The sequence below is a fragment of the Crocodylus siamensis genome, chromosome 4 (assembly GCF_052110815.1).
Source record: "Crocodylus siamensis isolate JL-2025a chromosome 4, ASM5211081v1, whole genome shotgun sequence".
NCBI classification, from domain to species: domain Eukaryota; kingdom Metazoa; phylum Chordata; order Crocodylia; family Crocodylidae; genus Crocodylus; species Crocodylus siamensis.
In genome coordinates this window covers 125,062,764-125,085,374 of record NC_143398.1, presented here as the reverse complement: position 1 = coordinate 125,085,374, position 22,611 = coordinate 125,062,764, and the positions used below count along the sequence as shown (strand labels likewise).

Sequence of the window (22,611 nt, the reverse complement as noted above, 5' to 3'; positions counted from 1 at the left end):
AGTAACCATTTTAACTGTGTCAACCATTTTCTGAGGGAAAAGAAGTAAGTAAATCTGTGTTAGTCTGTGCACTGTGAACCAGCTACAGCAAGGAATGAGATTAGATACAGGGGCCCAAAAAAAGGGTGGAAGATGGTACAACCTGAAACAGAAAAAACAGATTGGAATGTGGAAAACAACACCTAATTGGTAACAGAATCTGAGATGAACATATGCAAAAAGGTGAATGGTGATTGGTCAAGAAGCCTCCAGAAGCTTCCAGGTTTTGGTCAAAGTCTGCCCATTGACCAAAGAAAAGGAGTCAAGATCTTAGACATGTGCTCATAGCAAGAAGTCATGTAAATGAATGAAATGCATAGGAAATTCCATGCTAATGAAGCAAACAGTAAACAGGCAGAGTTTGAGATGGGAGGAGAAATGGGGGCAAGGGTGGAACATAATAGAACATAATAGGGGCAAGGGTGGAATAAATGTTAATAAACATGAACCAAAGTGTATAAAGGTAGAAAAAACTATTGTTCATTGCAGCGCTCCATATTCTACCAGCGTGGGAGCTAGTCCGAAGCCGTCTTCATTCTGAATAAAGCTGTTGCAAGCCATGTGTGCTAGTGTTTGCTCCCTGCTCTGCTCTGGCTAATAAGTGACAGGATCCACAGGTAATTGGACCGTCGTCTCCCTAGTTGTTGGACGCCGCATGGAGTCAGAGTCTAACAGTAGCCACTGAGGCCTCTGAGCTACCTGCCTAATGGTGGGGTCTGGTGCCTCTGGACCCCAACATGGAAGCCATGCTCTTGGCCTACGTGGGCAGTGGCTATGGTGGAGGAGACTGGCTTGTGGTTGGAGTGCTGTCATGACAAGTGGATCCCCCTCTTCCACATCCCCCTGCCTCTTCCCTCTGCTCCCCTGGCTCTGTTCACCAGCACCTCTGTCCAGTGATCAAGTGTTTTGCTGCTGCAGAAACTCTCCTTCACCCTCAGGTCGCAAATGCCCTTCAGCATGTGGACCATACTGGACTGCAATGGATCCAGCCATTTTTTTATGCCCTCCTTCAGCTGCTTCACCAGTACCTGCACCTCTGGTGAAAGCAGCTTGCCCCTGCCAGGAACATTGATCCCCTGGAACTTCTCTATTTCATTCTCAAGCTCCTTCGCTATGGGGATCACCTGGCTAAGGAGGGCATCGCCAGTGCTGAGGCTCTCAGTGGCCTTGAGGAATGGCTTGAGGACCACCAAGATTTGGGAGATGATATCCCACTCTGTAAGGGGGCCGCTGATCCCAATCTCCCTGACCAAGGCCATCTCATGGATGGCCTTCTGTTGCTCAACCAGCCTTTCCAACATCAGGTATGTGGAGTTCCATCGAGTTTCCACATCCTGCATGATTTTGTGATGTGGGATGCTTAGTTCTGGCTGTTTGTCCCACAGCATCTTGCCCCCCTGTAGCCTGCCACCTTCCTGCATTTTGAAATAAGCTGGTTGGTAGTAACTGCACCATCACTGGTAGCCCTTCCTCCATCCAAGGCATCCCTGACAACAAGGTGGAACTTGTGTGCTGCACAGTGCGTGCCAACAAAGTTGGCATCATACACCACCTTGACCATATTGGCTTCATTGTCGGTGACCATGAACCTGCAAGTGAGCTTGCCCTGCCCAATGAGCCACCCCTGCACCATTCAGTTCATGGCCACCATGATCTCTCTTGCCGTGTGGGACTCATCTATCACCTTGGCTTGAAGGAGAGGACACTGATGCCCTGACTGATCACACCAGTGCCCTGTGAAGGAGAGGTAGGTATGATCTCCACCCCAGCTGCTCCAGATGTTGGAGGTGAAGTGCAAGGCTACCAGTGGACCTGCCTTCCACAGCTTCTCCCTCAAGTATTCCCTGCATGCCTCATACAGGGAGGGCACTACCGTCCTGCTAAAGGTGGTGCATGCGGGCACTTGGTACGATGGGGCCATGAGCACCATGTGCTGCCTGAACCCTGGATATTCAACAAGGAGAAGGGCTGGCCATTGACAGCAAGCATCTCCCCAATGCTGTGGGTGACCTCTCTTGCCCCACTTTGTCCCTGCCTTTCCCCCACTGTTTCAGGGTGGCCTCCCTCTGCTTCTTGGGGACAGGGGCTTTGGAGCAAGAGGGGGACTTCTTTTTGGGCATTCTCCCACTAGTGCCAGGCTGAGAAGGAACAAGGGCAAGTGGTTCTGCCTCCTGAGATGCAGCAGCATCGCCATAGTGGCGAAGTATTTCACCACCTTGCCCCGGCTGATCTGCCTTTGGCAGTGCTGGCAGGTAGCATACCTGGGATTATCTGCCACCTCAAAATGATCCTGCACTACACTACCCACCCACTTCTGGGTTGAGAGTGGGGATACTGCCTTATTCCCATCCTCACCAGGCAGAAGCACAACAGCAGGAGAAGCTGAGCCACCTGTCCCCACAACCTCCTCTGAAGTGCCTTCCAGAAAAGGAGACCTGCCTATAGGGGAACTTTGAGGGGTGTGGAGAACAAACTCAGATTCCCCCTCCTTCTCTGGAATCTCCTTCACTAGGGCCATCAGCTCCTCTGCTTCCAGATCCAGCTCCACCTCTGGCACTGGAAGGTTAACACTGGGAACTGAAACTGGGATGGAGAATGTCATGCTGCTGCTGATTAGTGGTGTTAGTGGTGATGGTACAGGTACAGGCACTACGGCCTCCTTGCTCCCACTAGCAGCAGAAGCCTCATCGCTGCCACGTCTATGTTTGGGGCAGGGGGAACTTGCAGCTCTCCTTCTGCCCCCTCTCCCTTCCCTGCCAGAAGACCTGGCACCTGCCTTTCCAGCACACTTCATAATGTTTGGTGTGCTGCAAAATGTGTGTGTGTGTGTAATATATGTTGTGCTTTCCTGCACAGTGATTACATACTCTGTCAGGGAAAACACAGGTTTCTTTTTGTGGGGGAAAAGAATCAAGACAGACTAACAAGAACAAATAAGAGGATTTTGGGGGAAGAATACTTTGAAAGGAATGAATAGAATAGAATAGAAAAGTTTTTTTTGGATTTTCTTACATGTAGAAGGCAGGGTAGATTTGCAGAAATCATTTACTTTGGTTAGTCTATAAGGTGCAAATCTACCCTGCCTTCTACTTGACTTCAGACTAACACACACTATGTTTGCCTCTTCTTACAAGCCCAACTGGGACTTTTCCTAATATTTTCTTGAAACTCTTGCTTATTGAGAAAGGTCACATTTGTATACACCTCCCTTTCAATACATAATTCCTGTCTCATCTAATGCTTTCCTTTCTCTAGATCTCAAAGTGCTTTACAAGAGAGGCAGACACTTCTCTTCTTTGTACTGAGGATGGAAACCAAGGCACAAAGCTAACCTGATTTCATGGTGACATCATATCCATATGAAACGTGGATACAAAGCCAACCAAAAGAGGGAAAAAAGGCCCGTTATATATTTTGAAATGCTGTATCTTTTCCTGCTGTTTCACCCTGGATGGACCAGGCTCACCATCATTGCTGACTGCCCCAGAGCTAAAGCCAGAACCACCCAGGATGTTGGGGGAGAGGAGGAGGGGGTGCAGAGGTACAGAAAGCAGAAAAGCAGGCATAAGTATGGGGGACACAAAGGACAGGGGAGGCAGGCACAGGCATGGAGAGGCAGAAGGCGCAGACACTGGAGGGGGGACGAGTGACAGGAGGACAGGCGGCAGACACAGGCATGGGTGGAAGGGGGCAAAATCAGGGGGCCAATGGGTAGGAGTCTGGCCCCTTGCTTCCCACTGCTACTTGGGGGGGGGAATGAATTTAAGATTACTCACCAATAAGCAGATTCTATACTTAGAAAATTCAAACTAATTTATACATTTTCCATGTATAGACCTGATTATTGGAGGGTTGTCTTAAATTCCAAGTCATCTTGGATTCAGCTAAACATGGTAGATGCAGGGGGGAACAAAGCGAAAGCTGTATGTAGTACAAAACAAAACAAATAGGGTTCTCCTACGGGAGGCACTAGCAGGTCAGTCTGCTTGGATTAGGTGCAATGCTGAATTTAGCATGTTAATATGAAGTTGGCCCATTTTGCTTGTCATTTGACTCTTTGTAAATGTTCTTCTAACTTGATGACTGTTAAAGGAAGAACAAAGGTGAGTGTGACCCTGGATACTGGTGTGTTCCCTCTTGCTAGCTGTGACCGTCAGACTCACAGGTTTTTAGCAGCGATTGTAAAGAAGATGATGATGTCAGTGGGACCAAAGCTGTTTTTGGAAAAAGACTGGAACAGTATCTTGACCTTTCTAGGCACGAGAATGCCACATCACTATCTCCAGGACCACATACCATGGGAGAGGGTCCTAGAGAAGGGAAGGGAGAACATGAGGGAATGGGCATGAAAAAATGCTGAAGATATTTGCTTCGTGAGAGGATTCACTGATCAGAATTTTACTCTTATTAATAGGTCAGGAGGGAAGAGCACTAACTTCTTCCCTTACAGTATGAAATGCAGGGTGGGGTGGAGCTAAGGTTGTCTTGCAGAAGAGTACTTTTCACATACTGACTAAGGGCGCACACTACACCCCAGCACATGGAGCCAGAAGGGAGAAGGACCCAGAGGGGAGAAAGAGCTCACCAGGCAATGACAAGTTAGAGATTGCATTAATAACCAGAAGATAATTTGAATCAGCAGGACTCAGCCAAAAATCCAGTCAGGAATCTGAAAAGCATGCCAAAGTAGTATTAGAGCCATTGGTCTTCTACAGAACCTATGAGCTTCTGCAGGAAAGAGGTACATGAAACCCTAATTTTTAAGCAGGAGCTCTAGAAATTACCAACCTAATGACAGGAACACCAATAGAACAGTCCCTCTGAAGTGTGCTGCTCACATAGGTCCTGATTGTGTGAGTGGCAGTGTAGCTTGTGAACTGCTGGCTGTGATTGTCCTTTCAGATATGCTAGAACAGCTCATTTATATCCATGCCAAATAGAAGCAGCAGGCATGCACTGGCAAAGGGATCTGTAAAAGATACAAAAACTTAATTGAAATCCCAGACCAAGTTTATAACATAGAGCTTGGCTTGTTACAAATATTACTTAGGCCCTGGCATGCAGATCTGCTCTTCATCTTCCACAAAACCCCCCACAATTTTAAGTTCATCAAATTTTATGGCAAATAGTATTGCTACTTCCAACTTGCTGAAATGGCTATTGACTGGTTTCTTACCTAGAAATCAGGTCATGCATCTTAAGATGCACATACGCCCTCTTTCCTTAGATACTGCAACCCCCAGAGTGCAGCACAGTGTCATAATTTCACATCATTCTCTTGCAGTCATTGATTCTCTGCCCAATATTTTGCCTGCTGTTGAGGAGTGAAACAGTTCTGCAGGGTGAAAGGTTGTGTGGGGCTCTGGAGGCCTCTGGTGCAGTCTCTATGCAATGACCAAAAAAGTTAAGAATCTACACTAATAGACATTTCTTTGCACAATCGGAAATTCTCACACAAATTGAGATTAAAGCAGCATACCACCATGAAAACCTAAGTTTTCATAGTAGGTTCTTGCTTAGAAAAAGTTCATGTCTTTGAACCAGTTAGTCTCTAAGCAGCAGTTCCCAAACTGTGGGTATGACCTCAAATGGGGTCACATCAATGGACTGGGTCATGGGGACTGTGGGTTGGGAGTGAAGGGCCATGCTGAGGAAATGGGGCCATACATAGGTTCATGCTGAGTAAAGTTTGGGAAGCACTGCTCTAAAGTGACCACTCTACCCTGCTTTCTGCCTAATTTAAGACTAAAATGTGTCTTCAGATTATGAAAACCCATGACAGAAAATGGAAAATATGACTGATCTAGGTGCATTCGTTTCTCAGTGCCTTGATGGTTTATAGTGGAGCTACATGTCCCCCACCCCCATACTCTTCTCCAGGTTACAGGCACTAGTCCTTTTGCTTGGAGGTCTGATAGGCACTCACAATCTGCTTTCTCTGTCAAGCGCCCCTGCCCAAAGCAGTGGTTTGGTCTCTTCCATTCCCTCTGTAGGTAAAATTTCCCCTTTAAACATGTGTGTGCAGAATCCTGGCTCTCAGTTTGTCTTTTGCTACCCTGGGTATGATGTGATGAGTTAAAGAATTTAGATTAAAAAGTTCTGGAAGCCTTTTACACCTATAAATCAAGTCAAGTCAGTCCTGAGGCTGCTGTAACTATTGGGGCACTTTAGATGCTGCAACAACCCTCCTAGATTAATTGAGTTGCTTTGCATCATTGGTGATTTTTTTAGGAGACACCTATGTATATACACAGAATTGTACCTTGGCCACTTCTTATAGTAGATATTCTTTAATAGACAAAAAAAATATGACAACTGTAGTGTATTAGCATGAGATATACAATGCATTCCAGCAAATCATGGATTGGACAAACCCAATTTTTCAGCAGGAGATTTATTGCATGGGAGAATATCCATTTTTTTCTTCAAAGTACTGAAGAATAGTTCATGAGTATAATCAAAAAATAGCTTCTATTAAAAATGACAGTCAAAAGAAAAGTTTAATTACATATAATACAGATTACCATCTTGTATTTAAGCAAAGCAGCACAATAATGCTCAGTTTTGTCTTCACAGTTAATGAACATTGCTTCCCCCATTTAAAGCTTCAGAAGCTCAAAACCTCTAATCAGAGCCCATACAATGAGCAGGACAATTTTATTGGATGATCCTTTTCCAAAGAGAAGTTGGGTTTACCCTTGGAACATTCTTTAAATTTCCATCCTTCTACCACATCAAGTAGTCACACTCAAATTCATTCCACTGTTTGGAACTGGAATTATTTTTTAGGTCCCAATCCAGCATTGCATTTAACAGGCTTTGGATCATGCCCTGTATAAACTGTCCATTTAATGACTTTAGCCACAGTCAGAACAGCACTTGGGCAGAACGTAGTTATGTTCTGCTTCAGGACATTGCACAAAGTGGATGGACTTTACTCTTATGTTTAAATGCACTACTGAACTGGAGCTTAAATTCAAATACTGGACACCTATATGTGCATGTACACACTATTATTGCCATTAATTCTCTGCCAGTTTAATTTATGAACTTGCGCTTATTTTGTTTTCTGTAAGTATACAACAAAGCATCTGAACACAGTGGTAGCAGCTTTCAATCAGTCATCTCATTGGCATTGAAAGCTTTATTTTGAAAACTTTAAGCAGCAATACTGAATAAATAAATTGTCAGAATGATTGTTTTGTCGTCTCCATACAGCTGATGGCCTTCATCCAAAACATTAAAATACTGTAGCAAATAGAATAAACATGCATTTCAATGTTCTAAAAACGGCATAATATAAAAGTAACACTTCGACACTTATTTTAATATAGTACAGCCTATTAGACTCTTTTTTGGAAAAAACTCTGAATACAGTTTTACTATTTACATTATTAATTAAGGCCCAATTCACTCAAGGTAATGCACATTGGGAATCTATATACTTCAAGATAATTCACAAAAAAATAAAAATAAAATAAAAAATCATAGGATCAATTTGTTGTTCATACTTGTAGTTCACTGCAGTAAAGCAATACTTAGTGTACTAGAAAGGTGGAGGCAGTCAGAGTCCCAAGTAGAGGTTTTCATTCCTCTACAGACCTTTCTACACTTACTCACAAAGGAAGTGCATATTTACAGAGTATTTATGTTTGTGATAGTAATGGCATATACTGTCTCCTTAAAGCACTTATTTTCCATTTTCACAGTATAGGTAAAATTTTGAAGTCTAAGTTCAACAGTCAAAAATAACTTAGGCACTTTGGAGCTTAAGTTGCAATAGGCATCTCTACACAAGCAGCAAGGCCGTTCCAACGCATTGTAATTCCAGCGCGTTGGAGCAGGCTCAATTAATCAAGTCTGCTGGAGCATGGTAATTACTACGCTCCAGCAGACTCCAGCATTTTGTGTATCAGTGTCCCTGTGCTTAAAAATAGTGGGGGGGCGGGGGGCGGCACTTTAACTAAAGCTTGAATGAGAGAGATGCTCTGGGTGCTTTAGATCAGCTCTTGGAGCCACTCTGATTAAAACGCGCCTCTCTCCACCCCACTACCAGAGCCCATGTATAAATGCCTATTGAAAAGTAGTAGGACTTAAGTGCCTAAGTCACCCTGGAAAAATTTTACCTTAAACCCTTGTCCATCTATTCTTTCATTAATCTCCCCTTCTGCGATTACAAGTGACACAACATGAAGGGGAATAATTGACTGTTTCCTCCTCAATGAGAATGTTATACAGTTAATTCCCATTAGGAATAACAGGAGCCAGCCATATAAATCCCCTGTGCACTGAGAGGAAAATAATGCTTGTGTACTAAATTAATTAATAACAATAAAAATCCATGCTTATTATGGTGGCTAGCATATAACTTGTTAAAATCAGTATATGTGTGCTCTGCATTCTACTAATGCCCCTTGAGCAGGTTTGAAAAAAGGCTTCTAGAAATGAGAGCATTATAAAAATATACATGTATAATAAAGCGTGAGGTCTCCATGTTGATAGCTTTCCTTTGGATGCTAAGATTTTAAGTTTTTACTCGATTAGTTAATTCATGTTGTTTTTTAGCTCATCTACAAACAGGGCATACAAACTAGTATAGAAGACTTTTTGACTACATAAAAGCTCAACACATTAAAAGTATGGCCAAGAAAAGTGGATTGTCAGCTTTTATGCTCTTTTACTGCCTGGGTAGCAAAACGTCTGGAGGCCCAAGTTCTCTCTTCACCTGGCTGGCTGAAGCTGCTCTGGTTGTCTTGTTGATGTTCTTCAGCCCATGCCTAGTGGGACCACTAGTTGCAATGAAATTTGTTTCTAAACTAATTCAACTCCTTGACAGCTTTTGTTACCTACCTATGCCAAATTTAAAACATTCATTTAGGAGGAAAGACTCCAAATGTTTACTGATGAATGCCCTGAATAGAAGGGAAGAAGGGGGTTTTAAAACTCTTCTCCCCCCAGCAGAGAGGCAGAGGGAAGGAAAGAAGAGAGGGAGGAGAGAATGGCTCTTATTACTGTAAGACCTGCTCAGGCTCTCACTGAAATCAAAAGGAACCTAGGTCAGTCACTTACTGTATAATGGAAAATTGTGAGGATATACTGTTCTGCCAGAAAAATACTTAATCTCAGGTCAAGGTTTGGATCAAACTTTTCTTTGTGAATAAGTAACATAGCCTCTTTGCCATGTAACACAACTTGAATCTGATTCTGCTCAAATATGTCCTTTTTAAGGAGAGTAGAGAATACTAAGTATCCCATCCTCTGGGCTATTTTATTCCCTGTAAATTGGGCCCAGGAAGTAAGGCATATATGCTCAAGTGCTTTGGACAAAAAATAAGAGTCCTCGAATCATGTATGTATTATACTAATATATACATTCTCTTTTTAACATAAGAAAAGTTCTGAATAAAACAGAAGTGGAACACGGAATCATAATAACCTGTTATCAAAACGTGCAAGTGTTATAAAGATTCTTTAGGCTGGAGCAGTACATTTTCCAGTTTGTTCACAGGTAAAGAGTCCAGAGTGCTGAATTTTATTTTTCAGCTGAATCCATTTGGAAAAGTCTTTTATAATGTCACAATGTGATTTGAAATTGCTGTTAGTCTTAGTACAGCACCATTTCTAGTACATATGGTGCCATTAATAAAACAGGAAGGAAAATAATTGCATGTAATTCTTCAAAATTTTTCATCTTTACTGTGTTCTATAAAACTTTATCAGTGTGACTACATAGCTTTTTTTACATAAGGAATTTGATTTAGCATTTGTCTGGACAAAAGAAATTGGGTTTCTAATTTGAATTTGGGAAATTTGAAATTTCTGAATTTTGAATTTAGTTAATCAAACTTGGCATTTTATACATCAGTGACATGAGAAGGCAATATCTGGTGGCATTATAATATCTGGTAGACTCCGGGTTGTACAGATGGGAATCCTATTCAAGCCAAAGGTATTCGGTAACAACTCAGATACCTGTTGTATGAATCTGAGTGTAGGATAACAGCTTCATATTGCAACCCATATATTATTTGGAAGTCTCATACTTATAAATACACTTACCTTTAAACAGTCTGGAGAGCTCCTTTGTTGACAGCTACTAAGATTTTTAGTTGTGTGCTAGATGAACTTAAAACATTGTAAAAATAAATGGAGTTTACTATTTAAATGTGTGAATTTCTTTCCTCATTCTCCCATCTGTAAGATTATGTATACTGAAATAAGTGTTGTGTAACTGGCTGACCTGACTAAACACGTTCCAGGATGTTCTTGGGGGGGGGGGGCAGGGTTTAAGAATCGAGAGAGAAATCCTGACTTCAGTGAAGCTGGTAGAAGTTCTGGTGCTGCCAGCTTCCATGGGACCAGGATTCTATACACTCATCATGCTTTGAGAGAATTTTTGTGAATTCCAGATTTTCTTTTTAGCAACAGCAAAACAAGAACCTTGTAACGGCTGGTGAGGGGGAAAAAAAAAAAGAGTAAAAATAACACTGAAAATACAATAAACCCTTTTGGTAAGATATGATGAAGACTCCTTACTTACATTGTTTGCTTCTCAAAGGCATATACAACATGGCAAAATATCTGAAATAGGCATTCTATATAAAAAAAAAAATGGTCTAGCTAGCGCATCTTCAGTCATACACTGGATATAGTCATATCAAGCCAGGTATAAATTCCATAATCTTTTGAGGAATTAATAGTTCATTCAAAGCAGAAATCAATAGAAAATGAATCCTCCAAACTCAGTTTGGCCTTCAAAGATAGCAAAGGGCAGGATGTATCATAATCCACAATGTCAGCACACACAATCAATTGTTAAAGACCATCTTGGTGATACAGCACCTCCACAACACTCCTGTGGTTGAGACTTGATATATGATGAAATGCTGGATGCTTGCACAAGCAAAAAGAAAAATATATATATATATATTTGTCAAACTGAGAAATACAACATTACACAATCAGTCACAAGTTAAAAGCAATAAAAAAAAATAATAAAAGGTCAACATTCACACAGCCATTGATTAAACGGAATAAATTAAACCTTATATCCGTTAAATATGTGGTTTCCTTCACTCTGCTCAGTCAGTGTTTTATTTATGTGTATACATAGCATAATACTTTTCTAAATGCTTCTGAAGTAGCAGTAATAAAGCTTTTACACAATAGGTGTTGAACAGAAATGTCACCGTCATCAACTGTGTATCAACATGGTTCCTTTGTTCTTTAACATATCAGTGCACAAGGGTATGGCTCCAAGTGGTGTGTAGAATGAAGAAACAATGTGGGGTGGCCCAACAGAAAGGAAAACCTTCTTCCATTCAGCATCGGTGAAATCAAAAAAATTATGTCCAGGGTACCTTTGTAGGTCCTCTCCGGAAGAGGTATCTACTGTTATACATAAATGCCCTCAGGGTTAAAACCAGATGACAGAGGATTCTGCAGAATACGAAGATTACTGGGGAGCTGCCTTGATGAACCAGGACGCTTCAGGGACCCAGACTGAAATGTCACCTCTGCGAAGAAAAGATAAGTAGTATGATTTGTGCAAGAATGGAGAGAAATTCTAATAGAAAATGCTTTTTCCCCTTGCCCATTATAGGGCTTGGTTATAGCAAGAATTACATGTGCAAATAAAGAATTACACATGCAAATACATACATGTGACTACCACACTTGAGATTTATGTACACAGCTCCTATCCATTTTAAAGGAAGTTGCACATCTAGCTTTCCTAGTTGACTAAATCAACCTACGTAAAGAGCTTGCAATGTACATGTCTCAAACCTATGTGGACTTAGAAAAATGCATACTCAAAAGACCAAATTCCCTCTCCTCTGTAAAGAAATACCATGCTATCATTAGTAAACAGGGCTTCCACAGGAACTGAAAATAAGGGCCTTGGAAAAGGTGCATTTGAGAAGAATATTCTGAAAAGTAGAATGAATGAGGCAAAATAAATGTCCAGAGGAAAACAATTCCTTATTTTGGGGGCTGTTCCATTAGAAGTTAACTTGTATGTGTGCATTAGCTTAAGAGGCAACTATATATATGCTCGCAAGTTTGTGCATGCACACATACACAGTAGTCTCTACTTCACTTTATACTGTTGCACAATAAATATATGAAGTTGTCACTCGATATTTAGTGGTATGCGTACCCCTGGGGGTATGTGAAATACAGGCAAGGGGTACATGGGTATCCCAACATGCTCTCTCTCTCGCCCCTTCCTCTCAAAACCATAGCAAAAAATTTGGTACACCATGCATTGTGCAGTGCTTTAAATTCCCCAGTAATAATTTTTCATGCTGCACAAAGCCCTCCTAGCTTTGGCCAACATCACGTGTAGCCCAGGTACATAACTGAGTTGTGCACCCCTGGTGTAAAAGGTGGCAACCCTACCCACACCAGATCGGATATCTGTCATACCACAGCCTTATATACACAGCCGTTCTTCCAAGATATAGCACACACTAGTCTGTAAATATAAAATGCCCCGGAAAATTGAGTGTTGGGGTACTTATTAAAATTTTCAGAAGTGACGGGGTACTTGCCATTTAAAAGGTTGAGAAACACTGCACCAGGGTGCCTATACACATTCTCTGGGGTGGGCGTAAGGGACATTTTAATTAGAGCAGCTGTTAGGAGTGTATCATGTATTCAGCGTCCCACATTTTAAAATGGCCACAGAGGTGCTTTAACTAAAGGTTGTCTGACAAGCTTCAGCTGAAGCGCCCCCACCACCATTCTGAAATGTGGGACACTGAATACATAAGATGCTGGAGCATTCCAATTAGAACACTCCAACAGACTCAATTAATCCAGTCTGCTCCAACGTGTTCTAATCAGAACATGTGAGAACATGTATATAGGCACCTTTAGAGTAAAAGGAACAGGCAAGCATGTTGCTTTTCTTAGAAAAGTTTCAAGTCATACCTCTTTCAAGCTCCACATGTGAAGCCTCTATTTCGATAGGGTCTGCAGGAAGCACTGTGACCTTTGTTCCTGTTTGCTGGATAAACTGCTGGAGATTTACTTGTCGCAGCTCCTTTGTCAGCTGTTCCAGTTCTTGCTCTCGGTCCTGAGCAGAGGAAGAGGGAAGAGAGTCCATTGTGACATAGTTTGAAACATACTTCTAAAATTCTACTTATCTGTGTGCCTGCAGCAAGTAACCTTTCCTCCTACTTTGACAGGTAACTAACTTGTTTTTAACCTATTGTTCCTGTGAAAGAGCTGAAAGCTCATTTGCTTCATAGCCTGAAGAAGGTAAAATGATGCTGAGTATTACTTGTCAGTCATTAGCAGCTCTTTACATTGCTTGCCTGTTCTCTGTCAGATGCTTCTCCGGTCCCTGAGCAGAAGACTGCAAGCATAAACAAAATGTGTTTCTGATAACATCAGAACCTAGTTTTCTTATGTTTAAGACACCAGGTATTTAAAGACCTGGATCCATTTCTTGGCTCTGCCATAGATTTCCTGTATAAACTTGAGGAAAAAAGCTGAATCTCTCTCTACCTCAGTTTCCCAGTGTGAACTAAGGATTATACTCTCTTTTCTCCCACCCTCTGTATTGTTGTTGAACTCTTCTAGGCCTCTCTTTCATCAGAGGAGTATATGGTGTTTAGCATAATTAAGTGCCAAATCTTGGCTGGGCCTCTGGCCACAACAGCAGTACAAAAATGGACAAAAAATTAGGGTCTCCTACAGATCCTCTATGCATTTTGCTGTGGCCTGCTGAACCTATAGGTTCATTTCCTTAAATAAAGTCTTCTCACACCCACTTTGTTAAGGTGATGGATAAAGTGATCCCTCATACTATTATTCAAGAGGCAGGATGGAGCCTACAGGGATGGCCACACAAGGACACCCCATTAGTCCCTGCTGATGCTGGCTATCCAGATTATGGGTAACAGGCCTGTGACATCACTTTTGCTTAGTGGACAAAAACAGAGTAATATTAAGTCCATTCACTTGGCAAGAGTGGGAATTAGCATAGCCAATGTGTCCCCTTTAATATATACCAACTACAATAGCGCATTCTTTGGCAGAGATACCTCGTACAGGATCTTTCCTCTGGTAGGAAAGGGTGATCCAGAAGGCCACCTGTGACACAAAGCTATAACCTACTTCATGTTCTGCTACAGACAGTATATTGGCACCTCGGTTGGGGGTTGTGGCAAAACCATGATTGAGCTCTAAGCCAATGATTATAAACACAAAGCACCAAAGGAAGTCTGAACTTTGCCTCAATCAAATCTGAAGAGGGCACAAAGCCCACTTAAATTCCAACTATTCTGGCTCTACAGCTTGTGTACCAGAGATGCTCCATAAGTATATATAATGCAGCTTGACAGAACAAATAGCCCTAGAATCACATTCTGTTCTTTTAGAAAGACCTGCCAAAAAACTAGGATGGAAATACAGGGAATGAACCCATCCATAAATTCTATTAGTTTTAAGGGGAAAAAGCCCCAGATTTTTCCTAGAACTGCTCCGAATCTGTTTTATCCCAGTTAGTATGAACAGAGCATCAGATTCAGAAGTTAGGAAGTTCCCAAATTAAAAGAAATGTATTACTGTAGTGTTACCTCTACATGTGAATGTTTCATAGAACAGACTGAAGGGTAATATACACTGCAGCATTCATTTAACTGGAGCAGGATTAGAAGACCTTAAAAAAGGTGCAAGTTACAACATTTGCATTATACAATGACTTTTGCTTTTGAAAATTCCTGAGTTCAAGTGTTGTAGGGTAAAAATTTAAGTATATATGCCCCACTGACCTAAGCTCTCGATTCATCTGGAACCTTGTAAAAATATTGGCTTGAAGATTTGCCCATAATCTTTATTAATGTTCAAGGCGTTATTTTGGTATTTAAAAATCTTTTTCCTTTCTAAAAGTAAAAAGGAAAAGAGGAAAAAAAATCGCTAAATCAGAGAACATCTTTAACCAAAGGTGTCCTTATAATACACAGGAAAAAAAGTAATTTGGTAATTCTCAAATGTCTCAAGAAAATGCTGAATTTTTATATTCATAACCTTAAAAACTACTAAAGCAAATTTTCCTGCCTCTCCTTACTCAGCAAAGACTACAAAAACAAGACATATTTAAAATTTCTAGTTTAAAATTGAAATGTTTATTAAACTATTGATTCCAAGCATATGGGAAATCACTCCCCTGCCTTCCCATATCCTTCTATTTGCCTAATTCAAACAGAGCTGAACTGATATGCCTTTAGCTTATCAAAAAACAAGTTAGCTTTGGGTTGAGAGCAAGCATGGAAAAAGCTGTAGCTTAATAGGAATGCATGTGAGAACGTGGAGCTTGTTACATGTAAAATGGAGTAATAATGGGAATTTGAACTCAGAATTCGCCTTAGTAGGTGTTGCCAGCAATTGTAAAAAAACTACATACCCATAAAATCATAGAATCATAGAAAATTATGGTTAGAAGGTCAGGAGCTCATCTAGTCCAACCCCCTGCTCAAAGCAGGGCCATCCCCAACTAGATCATCCCAGCCAAGGCTTTATCTAGCCTGGTCTTAAAAATCTCCAAGGATGGAGAGTCTACAGCCTCTCAGGTAACCTGTTCCAGTGCTTTACTACCCTTCCAGTGAGAAAGTTTTTCCTAATATCTAACCTACACTTCCCTTGCTGCAACTGGAGACCATTGCTCTTTGTTCTGTCATCACCACCACTGAGAACAGTCTAGCTCCATCCTCTTTGGAACCACTCTTCAGGGAGATGAAGGCTGCCATTAAATTCCCCTTCAGTCTTCTCTTTTCCAGGCTAAATAGGCTCAATTCAGTCAGCCTCCCCTCAGAAGTCATGTACCCCAGCCTTCCTAATAATGTTTTGTTGTCCTCTGCTGGACTCTTTCCAATTTGTCCATGTCCCTTCTGTAGTGGGGGGTGGGGGGAGGGTTGCATGGCTTCACAGCAACTTAATATCATTTTATAAAATCACTGGAACCCTGAAATGAATGCATGGACTATTCTCCAAAGAGCTGTTTTGAAACCACACCACTCGTCACTTCAGCTCTCAAATATATTCCGATACTAATTTTGGAGCTAAATCTCCCCCTTCCCCCACACATACATTTAAATTCTATCCTGACCATCCTTCATTATCTCAAAAAAGAGACACTGCAGCACAGGTAGGGCGACTATAATAATTTAAGGGAAATCTGGGCTGAGGGGTAGCCAGCAGGTGCACCCTCCCCTTCCTCCCCCACACCCTGTGGCTCTCAGAAGTGGAGCTGGGCAGCGCAGCATGGATGTGCGTGCACATACACTGTCTCTCTCTCTCTCCCCCCTGCGGCTCCTCTGCACCTCGACTACTGACTCCCCTCGCAGCCCAGCAGAGTCTGAACCAGGGAGCAGCCCAGGCTGGACTCCCTTAAAAAAACTGAAGCAGAAGTCCTGGATTGGCATGGACCCACCCAGACATGCCTGGCTCCTGAGTTGGGATGCTGAGACAGTCCCGGATTTTGGAGGCTATCCCAGCCAATCTGGGAGATATGGTCACCCTAAGCATAGGGGTAATTCAAGTCCTGTCTCCCTTCCCCCCATCCCCTTCTTTGCTACCTCCATGTGCCTTCAAACTCGGACCGTAAAGCTGTTCTTTAGAATAAGATGAGAGTCCAGGCCTCTGCCAACATGTACTAAATTTGGTAGTCATCTTGACAGTGTAGCCCTGGATACTCCTCCACTAGGATCTAAGACCCAGATCCTTAAAAGGTATTGCATCATCTAAGGCCCCCTCTTGCATGCTACATTTATACTGAAATTAACATGTTGATTCTGGCATAAATGACAACGGTGCCATATGTGCACCCAATTTACAGTGCCATAAAGTGGCAAACCAGCTGTAAAAATGTTCTAAAAGAATGCATAACACTAAGGCTGATTTATGGCTTTAAAATAAACATGTAGGGGAGGCTGACATTCAACTGATTGCATGCCCTGGCCCTGAATCTGTGGGCATCCTGCTTTCAACTTTCTAGTGCAAGGGGAAGCCCAGGATCTGATCCCAGACTCCCCCTGCACTAGTAAGCAGAAAGGGAATGTTTTTGATCAGATTCCCAATTCCAAAATCCTGATCCCCTACCCTGCTACCATGCATGTGTAGAGGCACAATTGTTGGAACTGGGGATAAAGTCTCATAGTACCTTTAATGAACATATGCCAGGAAATTAGGTTTGAAGTTTCATTGCTTTAAATTAAAGTTGGCTGCATTAGCACCCTGGAGAACCTGGGCCTAAGACCACTTGGACACTTCACACCAGTCTCCAAATAGCCACCAGGTGGTCATGATATTAGACTAGTGCTGAACTAGTCTATGTCATAAAACAGTCTATGTCTTATTCTGAATAATCACTCATACCATCTAGTCTTTCTTGGTATTAACACTTTAATGCATCAACATAGACAAAAGGCAACTTTTTAAAGGTATGTGGCAGAGAGGAACACACGCACTTTGGAACTGGAAATGAAGGGGAAGGAAGGGAGAAGGAATAATACTGTCCTTTTTTCATCATCATTGAAAATGTTCTGTTTTTGACTAGCTTACATGGCTGAATTTTCTGTAAGCAAAATGAATTATCAGCAGTTTGACTAAACAAAACTTAAAAAGATCTTGACTTTTCCCATGCAGAGGAGGGGGTCTTACCTGCAATCGTTTGGTGGCTTGGCCCAATGACCTTTCCACAGCTTTAATGCCATTTTCCAACCTTAGACTTTGTTGGCCCTGAATGTCAATTTCGCCTTTCACCTTCTCAATCTTTTCTTTGACCTCTTCTTCATTCACTTGGGACTCCTGAACTTCTCGGTGCAACTTCTCTGCCTCGAGGCCACTTTCCATGTTGTAGATTTGAGCCATGCAGTCCTTTAACTTGCTCTCACACTCCAGAATCCTTTGCTTGATCTCTTGGAGTTGTTCCTTCAGCTGCTTTTCATTTTCTTGCTCAATCTGCAGTTCATTTTCCCAGAATTCCTCTTCTTCAATCTCTACTTCATTCCTTTTGATCTTCTGCTCTAGCTTAATAATTTCCTCTTCCAGGCTAGAATTATATTTCTGCTCCCAGTAGCGGATTTCAGCTTCATTTGACTCCAACTGTTTCTCAATGGATTGAAGTTTCTCAGTCTGGAGGTGTATCAGTTTCTTCAACTCATCTGCTGTCGTCTTACAGTTATTGAGCACCTTTTGCCTGAAATCAGATTCTTTACCTTTGCCAAAAATGTCCATTAATCCTTTTGCACCCCCTGTGAAGGTCAAAGATTTCCTTTTGGGCTCTCTTCTTTTTATCAATTTGTCATTCTGAGGTCTTAGCTTGGCTAATGGAGGTAAGCTTTGCCGATACAAAGTTCTTTCTGGGATTCGAGCAACACTGTCTGAAGTTGGCCTCTCACTGAGAGATGGTCCTGTGCGACGTAATATTAACTGAACATCATTTGCATACTGCCCCCATTTGTTCAATGAAATTATTGGATTTTCATGAGGTGCCAGGTGCCTCTCTGTGTCTCTCCATTTTTCTATCAATGTGTATCTTCCTGTGCGACCTAAATAAAAAGATGGTGAGAACTGTGAAAGCTGTACTACCCAAAGCCACCCAAAAGAGGGAGCTATTAGATTATGTTACCTATTAAAACCCTACAAGAAAGCTGGACAAAGTAAGTAAATCCTAGATTCATAGCACTTAAGGCCGTGACAGACTATTATGATCATAATCATCTAGTCTAATCTCCCGCATAACACATGCCATATTATCCAGGAATTCCTGGATAAAGTCCAGCATCCCAAATCTAATATCAGAAGCTCCAGTTTTCCACTGATTTTGTGGAATACATGCTAAAAATAGCACATAGGAGACATGCATACAATTCTGGTTTTAAGTACCGACACTGAATTTTTGTATGTAAAATGCTTTGAAAATTCAGTGATGAACTTGATTGCTATAGCACCCATACAGAACAAGGTGCCTTCCAAATACACATAAGAGCAGTCATTAACATACTGGGGTAAACAGTCTTCAAATTAATATGACAGCTGCTTTAGATAGCATTATGATAAGTATTATTATGACTGATGCCCAGACTATTTCACATCTTTTCATTTACAGACACTGCTGGATTAGTTTTCTCATGGCATACAGAAGTGAATGAACAAATAAATATTGGATTTACTTTGAATTTGTGACTTGAAAATTTAACAACACACAGAAACTGCAAAAAAGAAACATTTTTTTTTACCTTTTTACCTGATTCCAATGTATCAAATCACAGAGGTAAAATTATAACTATGGCCTACAAACACTGATTTCTAGAAAGGTGGGAGATATACAGAGATAAGAAAGTGAGAACTTAGCGTCTCAAACAACTTGCAAGTATAGTTTGTATCATCACCTACATAAACTGCAGCATTTTTTCTCTGTCAAAGAAATGTAATTTATCAGTTAAAGGACAGTGGTAATGAGTGGTATCATCAAAACTGTAAACAGTAGTTAAAGCCTCAATTAGCTATAAAATATGGAACACAGCACAGGTCTATGATGACTGCTAAGCCGCAGTCAGTACTGTATTAACCAGTGTGATGATAATCATGTTCAGACATAACGTTTTCTCGGATAGAAAAAGAACAGGACAGCTCAATGGAGGGCGTCGAGTATTGCTGCCTGCCACAGACAAATGACATAAAAAATATACCCCCTTCTTATCACGGTACCAATTATTACGAAAGATCTTTGATACTGTGAATAGTTTTAGTGACTGCTGTGGTGTTCTCTGCAGAACACCACAGGGCAGCTGGTAGCCTAATGCTATATGGTTTATTTTGCAACCTCCCCTCTCTCCCTTCCCCTCCACCCAAGTACAGAGGATAACAAATTATGTTTTATATACCACAACATTAACCCTTATGTGTTTAATCACACTTTAAAGGTCATCATAAAAGACTTCTTCATCCTCTCTGCCTTCAGTTTTTAAATAACCTGCCTTTTATTTGAGCTATGACAAGCTCCAACAGGTTGGAAAAATCTGCTTTCTAAAAATACTTTGAGAAACTTGCCCTATAAAACTCCTAGCATTATAAAACAAATAAAAGGTCAGATACAGGAAACTGCTGTCAAAAGAAAGAGATGCAGTAATTTCTGAATAGCTCCAAAATAACTATTAACCAGGAAAAAATGAGTTAATCTATTAATACAATCTCTGAATTAATAGTCATGTCAAATGAGACAAGAGGCCACAGCGCTGGGTCAGATTTTTGTATGTAAGTGCCTGAAATACAATTGTTCAGGACAGCGGGCGGGAGCTGGGGCCTGTCAGATTTGGAGATTTGGCAGTGGCCAAATCGATTCGGGACAGCGATTTGAATCACTGTCCCGCAAGTCGGCCGAATCCGAATCCGAATCCAAAGTGAATACTAGCTGCTTTGCATAGGCCTACTGACAGGTGTATTCACTCAAGACATTTTTAGGAGAGACAAGCATTAAGGGCCATTGTAGATCAAATATATGACCTGCCTCAGCCTGTCCTCGTCATACCAACCTTGGAAAGAGCTTTAGAGAAAATAGCTCCTGCATCTGGAACTTCTCCATTTTCATTTTGTACACTCCTAGTTCATAATGCCTAGGAACTAAAAAAAAGATAGATGGAGATTGACTAGAAGACAGAAACCTTGGAATGACTAGTCTCATACTTAATTGGATTTTTTTGGGGGGGGGAGGGGAGGGAGGAAGCAAGAGTAGAGCACAAGTGAAAGGAGATTTAAGGGCATTTCCAGCACAAGTGAAAGGAGATTTAAGGGCATTTCCAGCCCCCTGAAGAGCAAAACAAGTAAAAATGGGAGCATCAGTTCACAAAGAAACCTGAAAACCTGTTCATGACTCAACATAAGTACTAGAAGTGATTCGATCAGTTTAGCATACCTGTCTACTTGGTTGACATGTTTAGCATCAGTTTTAATGCTTATTGGAATCAAGTATTCTAAAAATAGCCAATGTTCCAAGATGCAGTATATTTTGGGATGGCAAACACATAGTAACACTGAATCTGTATTAAGTAAGCATCAGTGTCACTTCTGGAAAAAAAACCCAAATCTAATGAAGTTTACCTCGGCATATTAACCAACTCTAAAAATCCAGTGGAAGAAGAAAACCCATTGCTTAGGACAAAGGTTTTAGCATTGCACTTTACTTGGCTAATTCTAAATACTTCTAGTTCTTTTGCCTTGCAATAAAAGTAATGGCACTAATATTCTTGTTTGAGATGAATGGTTTCAAAACCTTGTAACTATAAGCACAGCAAGATTAAGCAAGTGCATGGCATATGGTTTCCAGCTAGCTTGTTAAGGGGAGGGGAGGGGAGAAGATGTCAAAGTGAATTAAATGAATTAAAGGAATTAAACAAGATGTCAGCCAACTACCTAGCTAGCGATTCATACCTGGGATTACAGCTCAAAGATCAGTATACAGTCGTAAAGCAATATACTTAATGGCTCCAACTCAGCACAAAACATGGCCCACTTTGGAGAGTTAATATTTATACAATGCAGCAGTTACACTCCGAGTCAGAGCCAGTTTAAAACAAAATAAACTTTTATCCAATCTGAATATCATTTGATTTTTTCCTCCAGGCTACTTATGGTATAGATTAATGCCCTTTACAATAAACAACCTTCAGATTCTAGTCATGTGGGTATTGCTAATTCACAAGTGAAAAATATGAACAAGTTAATTCAAACCAAACATTAGAATGTTTCAGATGCGGGGACCTTTAAAGCTGAAATTGCTCTTTGTGATCTATTGCTGTTAGCAGAGAGAAACAAACTGCTTTGATTTTTAACAAAGAACAGTATTCTCTTGTCTTCTTATGTCCATCTGTTGCCCTGTTTTATACTTGGATTATAAGGTTTTTTGGGGGGAGGGGAGGGGGAGAAGCAGAGATCGCTTTTGCTCTGTGCATGTATAGTGTCACACACAGTGGAATCCTCATCCATGATTAGGGCTTCTACACACTACAGTCATGGAAATTAATCCTCTTCATCCTCATGCCAATGACACATCCACTACATTTTGTATTTTTGCAGCATGAATTCCATCACAGTAATGCACGATAACACATTCAGGAAAACTCTATGTTACTGAATTAGGAACTTAATACACACTTGCACATAAAAATTTAGATTGAGAAAATAGACTGTATTTTTTAGCATTTCCTGATTTTTAACTGCATTATCATAACTGTTTCTACATATGTATATCAGGGGAATCAAACTCACCTGCAACCTCAGACCAAATCCAGACCACAGGGTTTCTTGTAGGCCAGATCTAGCCTGCAATGAGCCTCTCAGGCCAGAACTGGACTCATTCCATTCTGAGGTACTAGGAAAATGTGCAGGAAAATTAGCTTGCCTTAATGTGCATTAACTAAAGTGTATGCTTTTTAAGTGATGCTCTATGTGCATTAACCTATTTTAATGTACATTAAGTAAAAAGCATGGGTTTTATGTGACTCTTTAATGCACATTAAAATGCACATGTAGATGCACCCCTTGGGCATTTATACACATGCT

At 41.1% G+C, this 22,611-nt stretch overlaps 1 protein-coding gene across 4 annotated transcripts in view; it reads right to left on the bottom strand.

Moving 5' to 3' along the window:
* Positions 1 to 6,417: 6,417 nt before the first annotated feature.
* Positions 6,418 to 22,611, bottom strand: part of RASSF8 (Ras association domain family member 8) — a 188,108-nt gene continuing 171,914 nt past the window's right edge. For all 4 annotated transcript variants that reach the window (XM_090043667.1, XM_090043668.1, XM_090043666.1 and 1 more), the window contains 3 exons: positions 17,710 to 18,599; positions 12,976 to 13,120; positions 6,418 to 11,555 (listed from right to left, as the gene is read on the bottom strand). In XM_090043667.1, coding sequence (XP_089899793.1) covers positions 11,434 to 11,555; positions 12,976 to 13,120; positions 17,710 to 18,599 — 1,157 coding nt within the window. In that variant the 3' untranslated portion in view covers positions 6,418 to 11,433. The remainder of the gene's footprint in view (positions 11,556 to 12,975; positions 13,121 to 17,709; positions 18,600 to 22,611) is intronic.